This window comes from Plecotus auritus, assembly GCF_963455305.1.
Source record: "Plecotus auritus genome assembly, chromosome: 12".
NCBI classification, from domain to species: Eukaryota; Metazoa; Chordata; class Mammalia; order Chiroptera; family Vespertilionidae; genus Plecotus; species Plecotus auritus.
Genome location: NC_137778.1, coordinates 2,589,848 through 2,607,596, shown reverse-complemented (window position 1 = coordinate 2,607,596; position 17,749 = coordinate 2,589,848). Strand labels below are relative to the sequence as shown.

Below are 17,749 nucleotides of genomic sequence, written 5' to 3'. Positions count from 1 at the left end.
TGGTCCCGCTCCGTCCGCGCGGCGAGCTCGCCCGTCAGGTAAGGGAGGCGGCCGCGCGGGGCTCCGGCTCGGGCGGGCGTTTCTGAAAGTTGATTTGAAATGCAGCCAAGAGTGCGCGGGGCCGGCGCGGCTCCGCCCCGAGGCGACTCCTCTGCTCCGGCAGACGTTCCCGGCACCGGCGGGCGGCGGGAGGACGCCCCGTGCCAGAGTGGGGACCGCTGTTTCGCCATCTCGGCTGGGGCAGGTGAGGGCGCCCGGGGTCGTCCGGACGCGGGCTGTGGTGGAGGTCGTGGTCCCGCGTGCCCGGGCCTCACCCCATCCCACCCGAGAGCTGGGTTTCGGGGGGACGCCCCCGGGGCCCACGCAGTGGAGGTTGGGCAGACTCGGGCTGCGCGGGAACCCCGGGCTGGGCTGGGACCGGGTGGGGACGAGGGCAGGGAGGAGGAAGCGCAGTTGGGGGCGGAGGCCTGAGTACATAACGCGTTGACTTCGAGTGAAGTCAGATCAGTTGGAGCAGCTCGCGGTGACTAGCCTCTCCGCCCACCCCGCGCTCCTCCTGGCGGCCTCTACCCTGCCGCTCCTGCTCGCCCGGCCACTCCCCCCGCCGTTCCCAGGAGTGCGCGGCGGGTCCCGGGGGCACGGACGCCCAGAGCGGCGTTTCCAATCCTCCGCAGGTCCCCGCGGCCCGGCCCGAACATGCTGGACGGCCTGAAGATGGAGGAAAACTTCCAGGGCGCGATGGAGACCTCGGCCTCCTTCTCCTCGCTGCTGGGTGAGTGCTCGGGCCTCGCGCCCTCGGCGCCCCGCTCTCCGCCAGGCCCAGGGCTGGAGCCCGCTCGCTGGGACGCACTGCGCAACAGGGGAGCCAGCGCCCCGCTTCCTACACTCAGCCGAGCGCCCGTCAGTTCGCCGGCCCCTCGGGTCCCTCCTGCTCCAAACCGACCGGGGACTTGGCCTCGCGCGCGGCACCGCAGTCCCCAAAGCCGCTGCTCGCAGGCGTTTGAGTGACAAGTGATTCAAAACAACCAGGGCCGGGTTTTTAATCTCGGAGCTGATCGACGTCTCTCAAATGCCGCCCTCTCGGCGGCCTGGAGGCGCCGAGGCGGAGGTCGGGCGCCCGGGTTCCAGGAGGCTACTCGCACCCACCGACTGCCGCCCAGGCTGGGCCTCCGCCCGGACCACAGGCTTTTCCGGGCCGGTGGGCAGCGCAGCCGGGATTAGCCTGCGCGGCGGGGCCCTCGCCTCGGCTTGGCTTTAATTAACTGGAGTCGGAGCTCGTCCCCGCTTCCCCGGCCCCTTCCGAGGGACCGCGGAGGACGGCGCGCCCAGGGCCGCACCGGGGACCTCACCCGCCCAGTCCGCCCCTTGCACCTTTCAGGTTTGGGGAGCGGGCGCTTCGTTTGTTTGTAAGGGAGGCGTTTTCGTTTTGTCCTGTACTTCGCATCACTCGGAACCGCTAGCGCGGGGTGAAGGCGGAGAGGAGCAGTTCGGGGGAGAAGCCCTATGGAGGAGAGCCCCGCAGCTCCCCAGAGAAAACAGTCTCCCGCGCTGCGTCCTTCTCTTCCCGGGCCCGTCCCGAAACTTGCCAACTGCGGGCGGCCGGAGGGGTGCAGGGCTCCAATGGCAGGTCCTGGAGCGGGGCGCGCGCCTGCGCCTGAAGCGGGCAGCGGGGTGCGCCCTGGGCTCCATGGGCACGTCCCCGCCAGGAGTCGGGGCAGAAAGAGTAGATAGAGAACGTCCGCCCTGAGAAGCGTCTGGCCGCTCCGCCCAGCCTGCCCGCTGGGGCCCCAGGCGACCGCGGCTCTCCAGCCCGGCGGCCCGAAGGGGAAGCGCCGGGAGTGTAACGGGGAACCGGGAAGGGCAGGTCCTTGGGGACATCATGCCCAAGGCTAGTTCCCCGGGCAAGGCCTCCTCTCAACAACCGTGAAATGTGCCAACAAAGGCGACCACCCCCCCATCACCAAAACTAAAGGACCCAAACCGAAGTCCGAGGGGTAGGACCCAGAGGGCCGGGCCCCTGAGTGGGTCTGGGTCGGATTGCTCTCCCAAGCTGCTGCTGAGCCCGCAGGCTTCCCGGATGCATGGCCTCCTGCGGGCAGCACCTCTGCCGCTTCTTTCCTCGGTTTCCCCCTTCTCTTTATGTTGATGCCTCGTTAGGAAAAGCCCATCTACAATTTACACAGCGGCCCGGACGCAGCAGTTTGGGGTTCATTGGTTTGAACACACTGAGTTTGCCTGGTGTGAGAGGGCATTTTTCTGTACGCGGGACTTTTTGGGACGAAAAGAAAAAAAAAGTAAAGTCTTCTCTCAAAAAAAAAAAATCTAGAACTTCGTTTAAGCAAAAGTAAAACAAAAAATTGTTTTTATACACGCAGTTTTAATAAGAGTCAGTAGAGACTCACAGAGGGCGCGATTTCATGACCGATAACCCGGGAGCCCAGGGGCATTGCTAGTCTATAGTTTCGCAGGACGCGCATACCGGGGAGGTTTGGTAATTAAAGCCACTTACAGATGTCCTCTCCCTCCGCGAGTAGAATTTAAATCTTCCGAGTTTATTAGCGGTGTCGCTTGGTTTGACTTTTCTGTCTCCAAACCTGGCTGCGAGGATCACACTGGGCTTCCCGCGGTGGGGACTCGGGGACCTCCACGGTGTGAGCGCTGCGGGTGCAGCCCCGGAGGTGGTGGGGGGCCCGTGGTCCCGCAGGAGGCTGACCGAGAACCTTTGTTGCTGCTGCAGGCCGAGCGGCGAGCCCCAGGTCGGTCTGCGAGGGCTGCCAGCGGGTCATCTCGGACCGGTTTCTGCTGCGGCTCAACGACAGCTTCTGGCACGAGCAGTGCGTGCAGTGCGCCTCCTGCAAAGAGCCCCTGGAGACCACCTGCTTCTACCGGGACCACAAGCTCTACTGCAAGTATGACTACGAGAAGTAAGTGTCTGCGCGGTGCCAGCACCGGCGACCGCGGTGCCCTGGCCGCAATGGGGAGCCACCGGAGGCACCGGAGCGCCGAGAAGCTGGGTGCGCTGGCCCCCAGCCTGCACACTCCCAGGAGGTGGAGAAATGCGCCGCGACACCCCGCCGCCCCCGGACTCGCCAGGGAGGCCCCCCTTTGTGGTCGGCGGGCCCACTTTTCAGTCCTCTCAGGCCCCTGCCCCAACTTGGGATGCCCACCAAGCTCGTTCCCTCCAACCTCCTTCCTTGGGGTGCCCTGCGGGCAGCCAGTGTCTCCTGGCCGGTTCCCAGCCCACCTTACCCACCCGTCTGCGCTCCCCACACGCCGATGCCAGTGGCGAGGCTGCAGGATCCCGGGGCCCCAGTCCCCTGCGCGGTTTCTGCTGGCTTTGTCCACTGGGGTCCGGACAGACTGCACTCAGACGTGGCGCTGCGGCCCTCCGAGCGTCGGTGCACACCCGTTTGTCTTTTCTCTCACTATGCCTTTCCCCCTCCCTCCGCCGGTTCTCCAAACCCCTCCGCCGCCGCGGGGCTGCTGGGCCACCCTTGGGCCTGACACAGTCCTGTGTTCCATCCCGCCTCCTCCTGATCCCCCGGGCGTTCTTTTGGGCCACGAAGCAGGGGAACTTCCCTCCTGCGTACCGGAGCGCCCCTTGTGCTTTGAGGTGAATTAGGAGACGGGTATTTCAGAAAGTGGATTACTCGGAATCTGGGAGTGCCTTAGGGGTTGGCTTTGAGGAGCGAAGCGAGGGGGACTGCTCTCCTTGTCAAAATGGCTAATTAACAGGGACGCTGACTTCACAGAGCCTCACAGGGTCTTGAAGGACGCAAACGCGGCTGAGACCGAGGCCTGTGTCTGTGCTTCGGCTGGTCTGTGTGACGCGTGGGCGCGGGAGCCTGTGGGAGAATTCCACATTTGTCGCTGGCGAATGAAAGGGGCAGCACTCTGAGGGTGGAGGAGGGGGTTCGTGTGCTGGAAAGCTGTCCGTCCTGCTACTAAAGACACACAGTGAAGGGGGTGCGCAGAAGTCTCCATGGAACAGAAGCACCGGGAAAACGAATGTGTTCCTCTCCGTGTTGCCGTGTTTAGGTTTAAATGTGACAAAGTGTGAAACTGTGATCCCACACGAAGTACTCTTTCTGCCACTCAGTGCTGCTTCGCATGATACACTTGAGTTCACCCCATGTGGATAGAGTGCAGGGCATTGGATGTGTTTTGAAAAGATACCTTTACATTTTCAGCACTAAAAACACGTGTTTGGTTTGGGGTGAGCTGTACAATGCACAACAGTATAGAATGAAAGCGCGTGTCTGCGTCGGAGTGGCGATTATGGTTGGCGCTAAAGACAGAGAGGCCTGTGTCTGTCCCTGACCCTCTGCTCACTGCTGCAGTGTCTGAGCGAGAGGCGAGGTTTTTAGGTGACTGAGCGGATTTTGCCCACACAAGTCTCACCTCCGGAGAAAGGTCCTGTTTGCCCTCTCGCTTTTCGCCTGGAGGTGGTGGGATTGTGCAGACCCAATCTTTATCTTTCTGCTTATCGACGATTACCGAAATGTCCACATCCTTGGGCAGAACACGAGCAGATTCAACAGCATTGGAGCTTAGGGAAGGGATTTGGGTTGTGAATTCCTATTCTGTTTGATAAAAAAAAAAAAAAATCAGAAAAGGCTTGAGGGTCAACACAGCTGTCTGGTTGGTGGTCTCCTTTAAGGAAGCCAGGCTGTGTTGAGAGGAAACTGTTGTAGGCCCTTCACACAACCATGCCCTCCACCTCAGCCCCCCGGCTTGGCGGTTGGCTGATTAGCCCACTTAGGGTCCCTTCTCCCCTCGAAAACTGTTTCTGTGGAGAGAAAATTGCAGGGATCAGTTAGCCAGCTGTTGGCCAGAGCCAGGAGGGTTTGGAGAGGAGGCCGAACAGCCACGCTGTTCAGAGCGATGGCGATGGTGCTGGGAGGGCTTCCATCTCAATTTCAACAAATGTTTCGGAAACGCAGATGTCTGAGACGGGTGCTAGGACGCTGAGGCCCTTGCCTGTGCCCCGCCTGTCAGTTGCTTTTTTGGATTAATTTTATTCCCCCTGTCCCCCTCCTCCTCTATCCCCCACCCCACTCCCATTCTTCTTCCAACAAAACGGGGTTTTAATATATTTGACCATCTCCATGGTGTTAGTCTGCATGGTGGGAGAGAAAGGAGAGGACTGTTTCTTTGTTTTAAAATTGAGCTCAAGACAAACTCCTTCTTTATTATTGCAGGGAGCTGCTTCTATGTGCAGGGCAGGGCTGGGGGCAGGGGGCGGCTGCTGGGGACTGGCCGCAGTCTGCCCTCAGGGGGCGTGTAGCCAGCACCTTTCCCATCCTGCCCTGGCCACCAAGTATTTCTGGAAAGTCCTTCTCCTGAGAGTGCAGGCGGGAGCCGGAAGGCAGTGTCTGGATGGCCAGGCACTTACCCTTGAGAGGAATACAGTCCAAGTTTAGATCAGAGTCACGAAACCGAAAGCTCGTCTCCTCTTTAACACGTGCATTTGTAAACATAATTTTGCTTTTCTTTCATTGGATCTTTTAAAAATTTGAGGCCCGGCCAAGGCAAATGGAGAGGAAAATACGACAGAGGTTGAAGTGGTTGAACATGATGGTGGTGGATTGTGGGGCACATCATAGAAAATGAGCATCCGGGAGGTGTTCTTGTCTCCAAACCCATGAACTCCAAATGCTCTTGCTAGACACAACAGTGACGAAGCAGACAGCGGCTGTGCATCCCGGGCGCCGGGCACGCCATGCTCACATTCACCAGGCAAGCTTGTCACGTATATTTCAGCCACTCGTATGTGCATTGCTGGCTGTTGGGCAGTTTTGCACTTGAATTATTAGCTGCCTGTTCCTGGTGTCAGGCAGCCAGTTAAAAAGTGAAATTTCTGCTCTATCAACTAGTCATCACACCTTCTCGATGTCTGATTAAAAAAAGGAATTGACAGAGGTATCTTAGGCGCACGGCCACTCATTTGAAAGCTTCAGGATGCGTTGTTAAATATTTCTGTTCTACACGAGGACGCCCTGAGGAACAATTCATCTCCTAGTCATCCAAAACAAATAAGCATCGAGAGCCCGAGTGGAGAGCGCTGATTTATGCACATCCAGAAATGAAGAACTGGTTGTGACCTTTATTGTTCATGATGAGTCATCGAGAAAAAAGACTGGTCCCGTGGGGTGATAACTCCCAGGATTGAAGAAGTCAGGTGGGTGGCACGTTCACAGGACGCTGTAGGTGCGGGTGGTTAAGGACTGGACCCAGCCGTCTTCCGTGTTCCCGAAGTGAGCAGACGACCAAAATACTTCCCAGCCTCGGGGACTTCTATTTACAGAACTGCTGGTCCCTATTGAACCGAGTCCTGCGATGTGGGTAGTTTGGAGATTTCCCTAAGATTTTTCCAAACAAATATTGCAGTGGACTGAAGTGGAGACAGGAGAGGCTGCGGAGCAGGGGCGTGTGGTCACAGCAGATCCCAGCCTCTGGAAGGGCTCCCGGTGCACTCACGTGGGTACTGTGTCCTCCCTGCGCCTGGCGGCTCAGCCTCTGCAGGGCGTGTTGCCCTCACCTGTGAGGTTTATCATTGTCCCGAGATTGTGCCGGAGCCGTCTGGGATGGAAGTGCTGTCGTCCCGTTGCTCTCCCCGCAGCATAACGCCTCAGTGTCAGCAGAGGACCGGCTGGGAGCCTCTCCACCGACCCCCGGGCCTCCCCTTGCTTGTGGAGCAGACCAGCCCTGTGAAGACGGGTGAATGGGGGCTCCGCACACATCCCTCTGAGAACCTTTTTGGACTTGCTGATTGGCAGCCCCTCGGAGAGGATGGCTGAGGGACTGGCCTCTGTTGGGACCTGAATGAACTAACTGTGAGTTTGTTAAGGTCACCGAGGATGTGCAGGGAGGGCGGTTAGTTTGGTTTTGTTACTGGGACACTCTGTGGAGACCAAAATTGGGCCCACAGTTCCTCCTCAGAGAAGCCACCCATGAAACGGCAGAGGCCACTGTTCCATTTTTGCTGGACTTGCTCTGTGGCTGGCCCCGGGCCTGGCATAATAAAATGCAAGGAACACAAAAATCAAACACAGCTAGGTCATAAACTGCCGCCTGTGTTAAATTGCTGGGGGCTTAGCGTGGAATATGCAGTGCCATCCACAGGCTGTGGCCGCGTACGTGCGTGTGTGTGTGTGTGTGCACGTGTGTGTGTGTGTGTGTGTGTGTGTGTGTGTGTGTGTGTAAGACGTCCCTCATTTTTTATTTAGGGGGTGATTGGAAACAGTCCTCGCTCAGAGGTGTTTTCTTTTTTGTACGTATTGGTCCCCGGGCAGGACTTTCTTGGAATCTAAGACTTAAAATTCTGAAATAGGAGCGGAGAGCAGGAGGAGATATTCGTGGTGTTCTGGGACCTCGAGAGGAACGTCGCCTGTGAGAGGGGCTCGTGGGTTCCTCTGATTCTCACGTGAGTGGTGCGCACTAGGAAGGTTGGTGGTCCCGGGCCGTGCGGCTGGGGACCTTGTCGTCCCCCTGGCTACGCCGTGCCTGTTGCTCTTCACAGTTCAGTGGCAGGAACTTTTCTGACAGTTCGCTGTTTGTCGGGCTTTTTAGTTTCATTTTTCCTATTTACGGTTTTTGTACTCACCAAAATCCTGTTGGTAATTCTAGAGACGCGCCCTCACTGTTCCTTCTTAATTCTGGGAGGTTTTCACAGATAATGAAGATGTGGTGTGTCTCCAGTGAGAACAATTCCATTTATTAAATTATCAGCTAATTATTGTTTCATGGTCAAAGAAATGTTTTGGGTCCTAGTATTTAGAAGTGAGAAAATAAACAAGGATTTAGAATACTCATGATATTACCAGAAATTTAGTAAAGCTTCTTAGACTAAATGCATAAATAAAACGTCGTTATTGAATTATATCGTTTAAAATACCCCATATCGAGTCGCGTTAACTTGATTATTAAGCACAGAGTTACAACACATGGCAGTGAATTATGGGGGAGGTGCAGTCACAGCCAGCCTAGAAAGAGTTAAAAATCAGTCCTGCCTTCATTCTGAACTCGTACATAGCTCTCCTTGATGCTTTTCAATCTTTTTTAAACATCTTTCTACCATGGCTTTTTAAGTGCCTTTCCCATCTTCAGAGGGGACTCCTGGCGAGCAGGTGAGCTAAGGAAGGTGGGGCTGCATGGGGCACTGGGCCTGTCCGGTGTGGAGCCCTCGTGTCCAGCACGCCTGTCTCCCCCCCCCCCCCCCGGAATACCCATATGCTTTTCTGAAAGTCTCTTAGCGACACGTGGAGCAGTGTTCCTGCCAGCAGCCTTCCGGACCTGGTTGGGAGATTGGTAATTTCAGGAGCGAAGTGTAGAAACGTTTTGGAGGCGTCGTTAGAGGACAGAGAGACGAGGCGTGTCCGCTTCTGTGCTGCTTTCTGGGACCACAGAGACCCTGGCTGGTATCTCTGAGGTCTCACCCGCTCTCCTTCTCGTCTTTGCCTAGTGCACCGGGCCGTCCCTATCACAGGTAGGAGTAGCTATGTCTTTCGGACCCGTGTCATGGCAGCTCCGTGTCCCTGTCACATATGCAGGGGAACCTCCCCAACCGCTCTGCTGAAATGAAGCGAACACCTTCCAAATGTCAAATTGTTATTTTAGTCGAGCACACTCATCTGCGTCTGTATTTTTAACCGAGATGAAATTAATAAAAACAGCTATGGGCCTGGCATTCATTAGCAGGAGGATTAGAGCGCCTTTGGCTGAAAAGGGGGTGCAAACACTTTAATCTTGCTACATGTTTGCTTTCTCACTCCTGGAAATAAATAAAACCCGACTTAGAACAGGGATTACGATCCCTCTGGCTTAGCCCACAGTCGGAACGCCGCAGAACTTGGAGCCTCGGTGAGGAGGCGATGGAAGGAATCAAACCATTGTCCACACCAGTGCCCGCCTGCGGGTACACCTGGCCCCGTCACAAATAGTCTGGGTAGTTACAAAAGGTTTTTTTTTTTTTTTGGTTAATCCTCACCTAGGATATTTTTTCCATTGCTTATCAGAGAGAGTGGAAGGGAGGGGAAAGGCGAGAGAGAGGGAAATACCAACGTGAGACACAGCGATTGGTTGCCTCCCGCACGCACCCCGACCAGGGGTGGGGAGTGAACCCACAACCCAGATACACTCTTGACTGGGAATCAAACCCAAGACCTTTCAGCGTGCAGTCTGATGCTCTAACCACTGGGAACACCAGCCAGGGCACAAAAAGATTTAAAAAATACATTTTTGTTGATTTCTGAGAGGAAGGGAAGCAGGAGAGAGAGATAGAAACATCAATGATGAGAGAGAATCATGGATCGGCTGCCTCCTACACGCCCCCCACTGGAGAATGAGCTCACAATCCAGGCATGTGTGGGAATGGAACCATGTCCTCCTGGTTCATAGGTTGACACTCAACCACTGAGCCACACCTGCCAGGCACCAAAGGGGTTTTAAAACCTGTGTCTGCGCAGTGTGTTGCCGTGGTGACCCTCGGCAGCTGAGCCGAGCTAGAATGAACGAAACTGTGCCAGACCCCCTCAGTGTCCCATCACGTCACGACTACAAATACGCACCGAGCTTTTCCTGGCCCGCTAGCTGGAGTCACGTGAGGGAGCCTGGTCTCCTCCAGTCCTTTGAGATGCCAGTGGGGACCCTGTTTTTGGGTAATAACTGCCTTTTCTGTTTCTCCTGTCTCTGCAGCCTCTTAGATTGGGGTTTCACCCTCATTACCACATAACGGACGAGCCCTGACCGATACCTAGCCACTGTGGACTGGACCACCTGGCCCACAGGCCCAGTGAGACTATAAAAACAGCCTTAGCATCTGGCATCGCTGGGAGTGGGCCCCGTGCCGCACAGGGTGGACAGGAGAGGCTCACAGTTGTTGGTGCGGACATAACACGGTAATTAAATGAGAACACATGAATATGCTCTGTGTGTGTCAAGCACTGGCACTGTACCCTGCTTCCCCGCCCCGTCTTATCTGGAGGGCGTCTCTGGTCCTTCCCGTCAGCCCCCTCCCGTCTATGGAATTCTATTTACTTGACTCACGCAGCCTGGGGTAGTCCTCAGACACTGCCTCCTGCGCTGCCTCGCTTTCCCCAGCCTGCCTGTGGACGGCTAGTCCTCAACGTCCTCGCTTGGATGGAACAAATGAGTCTTCAATGCGCGAAACGATGGCCCTCCCGGTCCAGGGCTCAGCTCAATAGTTGGTGAGGCGTTACTCTCAGGTTTGCAGGATCCCATGGCCGTGACTCGGGGTCACCTTTAGGGGCCCTGGATGCCTTTCTGAGTGTGCCGGTGCCTCAGCAGGTACGGGGTGATGTGCTGCCCCGTAGGGGTGATATTTGGCGGGTTCGAGAAGTGCCTGTGTGAGGCCGTCCCCAGAAACCAGGAGGCGCCGTCCTTCGTCCTTCGGCGTGAAGCCTGTCTGGGCTCTGAGACGGGGAGGCACCCCTACTCTCCCGCCTCACTGCTCCTCCGGCTGGAGCACCAGCCCTGATCTCTGGAGCCCCGTGTTCCCAGGCAGCAGTGAGAAGGGCGCCACGGAGCAGCCACCGGTCCTCACCCACCTCCTTCCCCACCTCCTTCCCGGTAGTAGTTACAATTCCCCTGCCTCCCCTTCAAGCCTCAGGGGCCTTTAAAAGGATTTTCCAAAACACAACACAACACCGCTCCCCCCACCCCCCCTCTAGATTAGCCTCCTGAGCACCCGGGAGTTCCTTTAATACCAAATGCTGGGCCCCTGGGGACTGTCCCCAACCCCACTTCATTCCTCATATTGTTGTCGCTCACTGGGAGCAAAGGAAGGCCGGCCCTGGCCCAGAAATGCCCCTCTCTCTGCGGGAGGGCCTGAGTGGGAGCTGCTGCCTGGCCTGGGCCCAGCTCCAGCGGGAGAAGGGGTGGGTGTCTTCGGGGCAGGAGGGGTTCCAGAAGGGCAGCAGGCAGTGGAGGGGGAAGGCGTGGCGTGTACAGTTTGGGGAGTGTGGTTGTCCCGGACCCTCTGCCAGGCTCTGGGGAGAACCCAGAGTAGCGGGGCTCCGATGCGTTTAAAGGTCAGTCCTAGCTCTGGAGAGGCCTGTGGCTTTGGGGGCCCTTCTGTCTGGGACCCACAGAGACGTGGAGGCCGGTTTCTGCTCACGCCCAGGCATCGCTGGCCCGAATGGTCTGGAGATGGATCCCTATGGCCGCACCTGCCTTCTGCCCGATGGTCTCTCCGTATTTTGTCCTCCTTCATACATCCCACCCTCTGTCCCTCCCGCTTCCCGCCCCAATGCCGGCTCCGGACAGCTTTCTGGTTTCCACCTCAGAACAAATCCTTTTAACCTAACGACCGAGAGTTCCCCCTGCTGCCGCTCTCCTCTCCTTTCCCCTCCTGCCCTCACACGTTTCCAGTGACAGGGTTTCCTACTGCGCGCGCATCCCACCATCTTCATGGGGACACACAGCACTCCAGAGCCGAAAGCCACGGGCCGTGCCCTGAGGTGGGCTTTGGAAATCCAGAGGGAGGGAGGCCCCAGGGGACCCTCCCTGCTGTCTCTGGCTGGCGTGTCCCTGGTCCCTGCTCCCATCTTGTCCCTGGAGCTCTCAGCCCCTGCATCCCTGGATTCAGCCCCAGCTTTCCAACCCCACGCTCAGGATCTCAGCCTCGCCTTCCGGCTTGCCTTATGCACTGAGCCCATTCTGTGACCTTGTAAATTTCAGGTCGCCCTGTGTGCAGGCTGGAGCCGGCCTCAGCCAGCTGTTGCACTGCGGAGGATGCTATGAACTAAACCACTGGGATGCACGTGATCATTTGCTTTTCTTCCAAAGATACTTTTTAACTGGAAAGGTGTTCACTCAAAGGAGTGACTGTCTCATGACAGAATTTAGGGCCTAGAATGGGCCGGTGAAGGCGATGATTTTGGGCAGAATGCAAACGTCCCTTTGCAGGGTGCTTCCCTGATTGCGTCCCTGTGAGGCCGGCTGGTTCCTCACACTCGCCTCTTCTTCTGGGCGTTATTTCTTGTGTGCACTGTTGCTGGTTGGGATTTTGATTTCAAGAGTCACGTCCATAGGTGGGAGGGGTTTAGACGGGGCTGTGAATAATTTGGGATTGCACAGCTCTCCGCATTATTAGAAAAATAATGTGAAATGCATGTCCAGAGATGTCCACGCCACACTCTCCTCATCTATACGAAGGAGTAGAATAACAACCCCCTCCTAGGGCTGTTGTGACAGTTACATGAGATAAATCCTCTGTGAAAGATGGAGAACAGAACAGGGCTGGTGCTGGTGCTGGTTTGTTAATGTGAGTAGAAGAAGATTCTTCTCAGGAGCCACATGTGGTGACAGTACCGTGGTGGAGAGTGTGGGCTCCGTGTCTGTGACCCAGGCCTTGCTCTGGTTTACCAGCTGTGTGATCGTGGGCAAGGGTCCTACCTTCTCTGTGCCTGTGCTCTCTCTCTAAAATGGGGACAGCAACAGTCCCCCACATTGGGTAATTTTGGAGTATTACTTGTAAAGTACATAGATTATTGCTCAGCTCGTAGAAAATGCCATAAAAGGATTTGCTAGGAAAATTATCCTATCTAATAAAGAGGGAATATGCTAATTGACCATCACACCCTCACAAAGATGGTGGTGCCCACAGCCAATAAGGAGGGAATATGCTAACTGACTGCCATGCCCTCCAAGATGGCGGTGCCCACAGCCACAAGATGGTGGCACCCCATCCCCTCAGCCCCACCAGGGCAGCAGGCACACGGCATGGCCAGGCCCGCCCCATGTGCCTGCCTCCAGAGTCTCCCAGTCTCCTCAGCCCCCCAGCCGCCCAGGGCCAGCCCAAGGCACAGGCAAGCCTCAGATGGCGGCTGCCCAGGGCTGGCCCGAGGTGCAGGCAAGCCTCGGATGGTGGCTGCCCAGCCATCCAGGGCCGCCTGAGGCTCAGGTAACCAGGGCCGGCTGAGGCTTGCGCTGCCGGCAGTGGCAGCAGCAGAGGTGTGATGGGGGCATCACCTTCCCTGATCGCTGGGTTGCCTCCCGCCCCTGACGGCTCCCGGACTGTGAGAGGGGGCAGGCCTGGCTGAGGGACCCCCCTTCAGTGCATGAATTTTCATGCACTGGGCCTCTAGTTTCCTTTGTAATTTTCCAAAAGCCTCATACATATCATGTCCATGGGACCTCACACACATTTAACAGTTAGGTAAGCGTGCCATTTCCCTTCATTTTGTGGTTGAGGAAAGTGATGCTCAGAGAGGTCCCAGGCACTGGGGGCCGTCCCAGCCACCGGCTCGGGTCCAGTGCCTTTCTGCTCCTCTCCCATCTGCTGCGTGAATTCTGGTGTGCACAGCCCAAGAGGCACCGTTGCCAGTCTGTCCTGTTGAACCATCTCTCAGACAACTAGCCCCACCCACCAGGTACCTGCGTGGCCAGCTGCTCAGGCTTGTGGTGTTGGAGGAAGGCCGTGGTTGTGGGGTGCCTGTGTGTGTGTGTGACCGCTGCCATGCCCACCATCGCTCCTGCCTGTCCTGCCCATTTGCCCATCCCCCACCATCTCTCATCGTGGCCGCTCTGCCTGCCGGGAGAGTGACAGCAAGGTGGCGGTGTCCTTGGTCCTTCTCTGGGTTCCCAGCATTTGGCCACTTGCCCTGGAGCCCTCTGCACATTTGGGGGAAGGGCTGTGAAGGATCAGATCTGGAATCTTTCAGAATAACTTCCACGGGGACCTGGATGAGCCCTGTCCAGGCTCCCTGGGAACTGGGCTGGGTTGCAGACAGGCCCGCCCAGCGAGAAGGTCCCACTGTGCCCGTGGGGACTCATTCCAGGACTGTGGATTCCGTCTTGCTTATTCCTTGGCCTGGCTGGATGGGCAAAGGGACAGTGGGACCTTGGTAGGTAAGGAAATGAAGTATTCCTGAATTGTGTTATTTCTCTCACCAGTACTGACACTTGGTTCTCTTAGTTCTGGTCAATTTCAGAGAGATGAAACGTCTGGATGAATTTAATCTCTGTAAACTGGCATTTAATGAAACCAGCGACTTTGGATCATACTTCCGAAAACTGGGATGCACTTGACTAGTTGTATGTGAGACTTCCCTGGATGCGTAAACAGTTGGTTCACTAATGAGATCACCCACATCCTCATCAGACAGACCTGGTGGCTCCCTGCCGGGCCTGGTCTGTAGGAAAGAATAAACAGAGCACAGGTGTGCTATGAGCCAGGAGCCTGCGGAGGGACAAGGAAACAGGTGCTCAAAAAGAGTAAAATGGTTTAAAGGGGGCGTGGCCAGGGGGACCGAGACCAGCCCTTGACTGTAAACCCCTGGGCTCTGTCTTACTACGGGCTGCTCACTGTCTTCACTGTGCTCGCCGGGGTTTGAAATACATATTTATTTGCTGTTTGTTTCGTGTCTGTGTCACTAGATCAAAAGCTCTGAGTTCAGGGACTTTCCTGCTTCTGTACCGTTTAGTTTTGTTTGACGCCCATATCTCTAGCATCTTCACGGTGCGTGGTGCACGGTAGGTATTAGGCAAATGCATGTTGGTCCTGTGGGTAAGCTAATCAAGGAAAGCTTGTTGTTGAGAAAGCTTCACAGAAGAGGTGACAGTGAACAGCAAACACAGATGCATTTCAAACTGTGGGGCGGCGCTTCAGGTGAGCTGTCCTGTAGCCATACGGAGGGCGCTCCAGGGTACTGCGCAGGCTGAGAAGAGGGCCGAGGGCGGGCAGCACCAGAGCTCAGGGCCCCGGGACAGGCGATGGTCTGGGGTGGGATGACGCAGGCAGGGGTCTGGAAGACGGCAGTGGTGGAGACGCTCAAGAAGCATGGCCAGCTCTTTGCCCTTGGACTTGGCAGTTAGTCATTGGCAACCTGATCAAGAGTCCTTAGCAGAGGCATGGAGGGGACAGGATGGCGTTTTAATGGGCTGGACAGTCAAGAGAACCAAGGACCAGAGAGAGGCTGTATCCAGCTCTTCAGAGAAGACGGGTTGGAGGAAGGATGAGGCCGGGTGGGGAGATGTTTTAGAATGGAGTAGTGTGAGCTTGCTCGATGGCTAAGGCGAGTCTGGCCAGGAAAGGAGGAGGTTGAAGGTCCAGGAGTGAGGGGATGTCCACTTGCTAGAGGAGGAGCCTGGGGAGGGTCAGGGATAGCTGGCACGGGCTCTGCCCTGCGTGGCCTTTCCCCACCAGGCGTTCCTTTGTGCTCTGCTCTCTGTGGACCCGCTGGAGCTGGTCACACTGATGGGGCTGGCGGGGGTGGTCGGCTCTCCATGGCTCTACGGGGCCTCCCTGCTGGGGCCTCCTACCGGGTCCTCTGCAGCTTCCCACGGGCCTTCTCCCCAGGGTCTCCCTGGCTCCTGGGCGGCAGAGAGAGGCTCTGGCCTGAGTCCTTCAGACGCTAGTCTCTGGGTGAAGCTCACTCTCCACCCTCTTTGTCCCTGCTCCTCCTCCATGCAGAGCTCCGTGTGGTCGGAGCATGGTCCCAGTCCCTGAGGGGCGACTCCAGAGGACAGGGGTGCCAGCCCCGCAGGCCAGGAGCTTGGCCACCAGCTCATCTGCATGCCTGCACGTTGACAGGCTTTTGCTTGCTGTGACATTCAGGAATTCTGAGAAGGGACTCCAGCGTGGTGACACGGTCCTGCTGCTCACCAGACCACAGTGGCTGCTGCCACTCATTTTGCAGTCTTGTCTACGCAGGAGGCTGGTTACCTGGCGGATAACCCAGCGTCAGTCCTGCCTCTCCCTCCGCTTAGCCGGCAGACCCAGGCGAACATCTACCCTCTGAGGTTGTCCCTGGCCTTGAGCCCTCACCACCCCCCTGGTGTGAAGCATGAGGGGATGAGGGGAGCAGTGTGTGGTTGGTGGGAACAGTCCCCTAGGTTGAGGGCTGTCATATCCATGTGACCCTAGGAAAGAAAAGGTGACAGGTCACAAGCACCAAACCTCTGAACTTAGAAGGGAATGAACTCAAGATCGGTCTTACCAAGGATGCTGTGACCACACATTCAGAGGGAAATAGATCGGTGAAGGGTTATTTGATACCGTAGACGCCCAGCTGATTCATGAAACGAATTTTTCTACTTGTCGACCGGCAACAAGAGTTTCGATCGAGCTCAATGGCACAGGAGGGAGACTGTAGTAGAGGCTGCAACACGTAATGCTGTATTACTTCTCAGTTTCCCTGCTGACAGTTCAAAGAGTAAGGGCAAATGGACTGCCCCCTTTTTAATGGCAACACAGACATGGAGAGGCTGTCGGAGAGGCTTCAGGAACGAAGCTAGTTAACCTCAGCTCAGCCACATGGTCTCCATCCCTGGCCCTGTGCCCCCAACTCAGTTACTGAGTGGTTAAAGGACTTCCCGGGAACTCACTTAAAATGCAATGAAGACCAGCCTTGCAGGGCCCAGCTCCCAGCTCTCCCGATGGACGCAGCGTGGCAGCGCCCAGCTCTCCCGATGGACGCAGTGTGGCAGGGCCCAGCTCTCCCGATGGACGCAGTGTGGCAGGGCCCAGCTCCTAGCTCTCCCGATGGACGCAGTGTGGCAGGGCCCAGCTCTCCCGATGGACGCAGTGTGGCAGGGCCCAGCTCCCAGCTCTCCCGATGGACGCAGTGTGGCAGGGCCCAGCTCTCGCGATGGACGCAGTGTGGCAGGGCCCAGCTCTCGCGATGGACGCAGTGTGGCAGGGCCCAGCTCCCAGCTCTCCCGATGGACGCAGCGTGGCAGGGCCCAGCTCTCCCGATGGACGCAGTGTGGCAGGGCCCAGCTCTCCCGATGGACACAGTGTGGCAGGGCCCAGCTCCCAGCTCTCCCGATGGACGCAGTGTGGCAGGGCCCAGCTAACAGCTCTCCCGATGGACGCAGTGTGGCAGGGCCCAGCTCCCAGCTCTCCCGATGGACGCAGTGTGGCAGGGCCCAGCTAACAGCTCTCCCGATGGATGCAGTGTGGCAGGGCCCAGCTAACAGCTCTCCCGATGGACGCAGTGTGGCAGGGCCCAGCTCTCCCGATGGACGCAGTGTGGCAGGGCCCAGCTCCCAGCTCTCCTGATGGATGCAGTGTGGCAGGGCCCAGCTCTCCCGATGGACGCAGTGTGGCAGGGCCCAGCTCCCAGCTCTCCCGATGGATGCAGTGTGGCAGGGCCCAGCTAACAGCTCTCCCGATGGACGCAGTGTGGCAGGGCCCAGCTCCCAGCTCTCCCGATGGACGCAGTGTGGCAGGGCCCAGCTAACAGCTCTCCCGATGGACGCAGTGTGGCAGGGCCCAGCTCCCAGCTCTCCCGATGGATGCAGTGTGGCAGGGCCCAGCTCTCCCGATGGACGCAGTGTGGCAGGGCCCAGCTCCCAGCTCTCCCGATGGACGCAGTGTGGCAGGGCCCAGCTCTCCCGATGGACGCAGCGTGGCAGGGCCCAGCTCCCAGCTCTCCCGATGGACGCAGCGTGGCAGGGCCCAGCTCTCCCGATGGACGCAGCGTGGCAGGGCCCAGCTCTCCCGATGGGCGCAGTGTGGCAGGGCCCAGCTCTCCCGATGGACGCAGTGTGGCAGGGCCCAGCTCTCCCGATGGACGCAGTGTGGCAGGGCCCAGCTCTCCCGATGGACGCAGTGTGGCAGGGCCCAGCTCCCAGCTCTCCCGATGGACGCAGTGTGGCAGGGCCCAGCTCCCAGATCTCCCGATGGACGCAGCGTGGCAGGGCCCAGCTCTCCCGATGGACGCAGTGTGGCAGGGCCCAGCTCTCCCGATGGACACAGTGTGGCAGGGTCCAGCTCTCCCGA

At 57.6% G+C, this 17,749-nt stretch overlaps 1 protein-coding gene across 1 annotated transcript in view; it reads left to right on the top strand.

Annotated features, from left to right (window-relative positions):
* Positions 1 to 696: 696 nt before the first annotated feature.
* Positions 697 to 17,749, top strand: part of LMX1A (LIM homeobox transcription factor 1 alpha) — a gene marked incomplete at its 5' end in the record, with an annotated part of 121,792 nt that continues 104,739 nt past the window's right edge. The window contains 2 exons of the mRNA XM_080648051.1: positions 697 to 772; positions 2,738 to 2,924. Coding sequence (XP_080504177.1) covers positions 697 to 772; positions 2,738 to 2,924 — 263 coding nt within the window. The remainder of the gene's footprint in view (positions 773 to 2,737; positions 2,925 to 17,749) is intronic.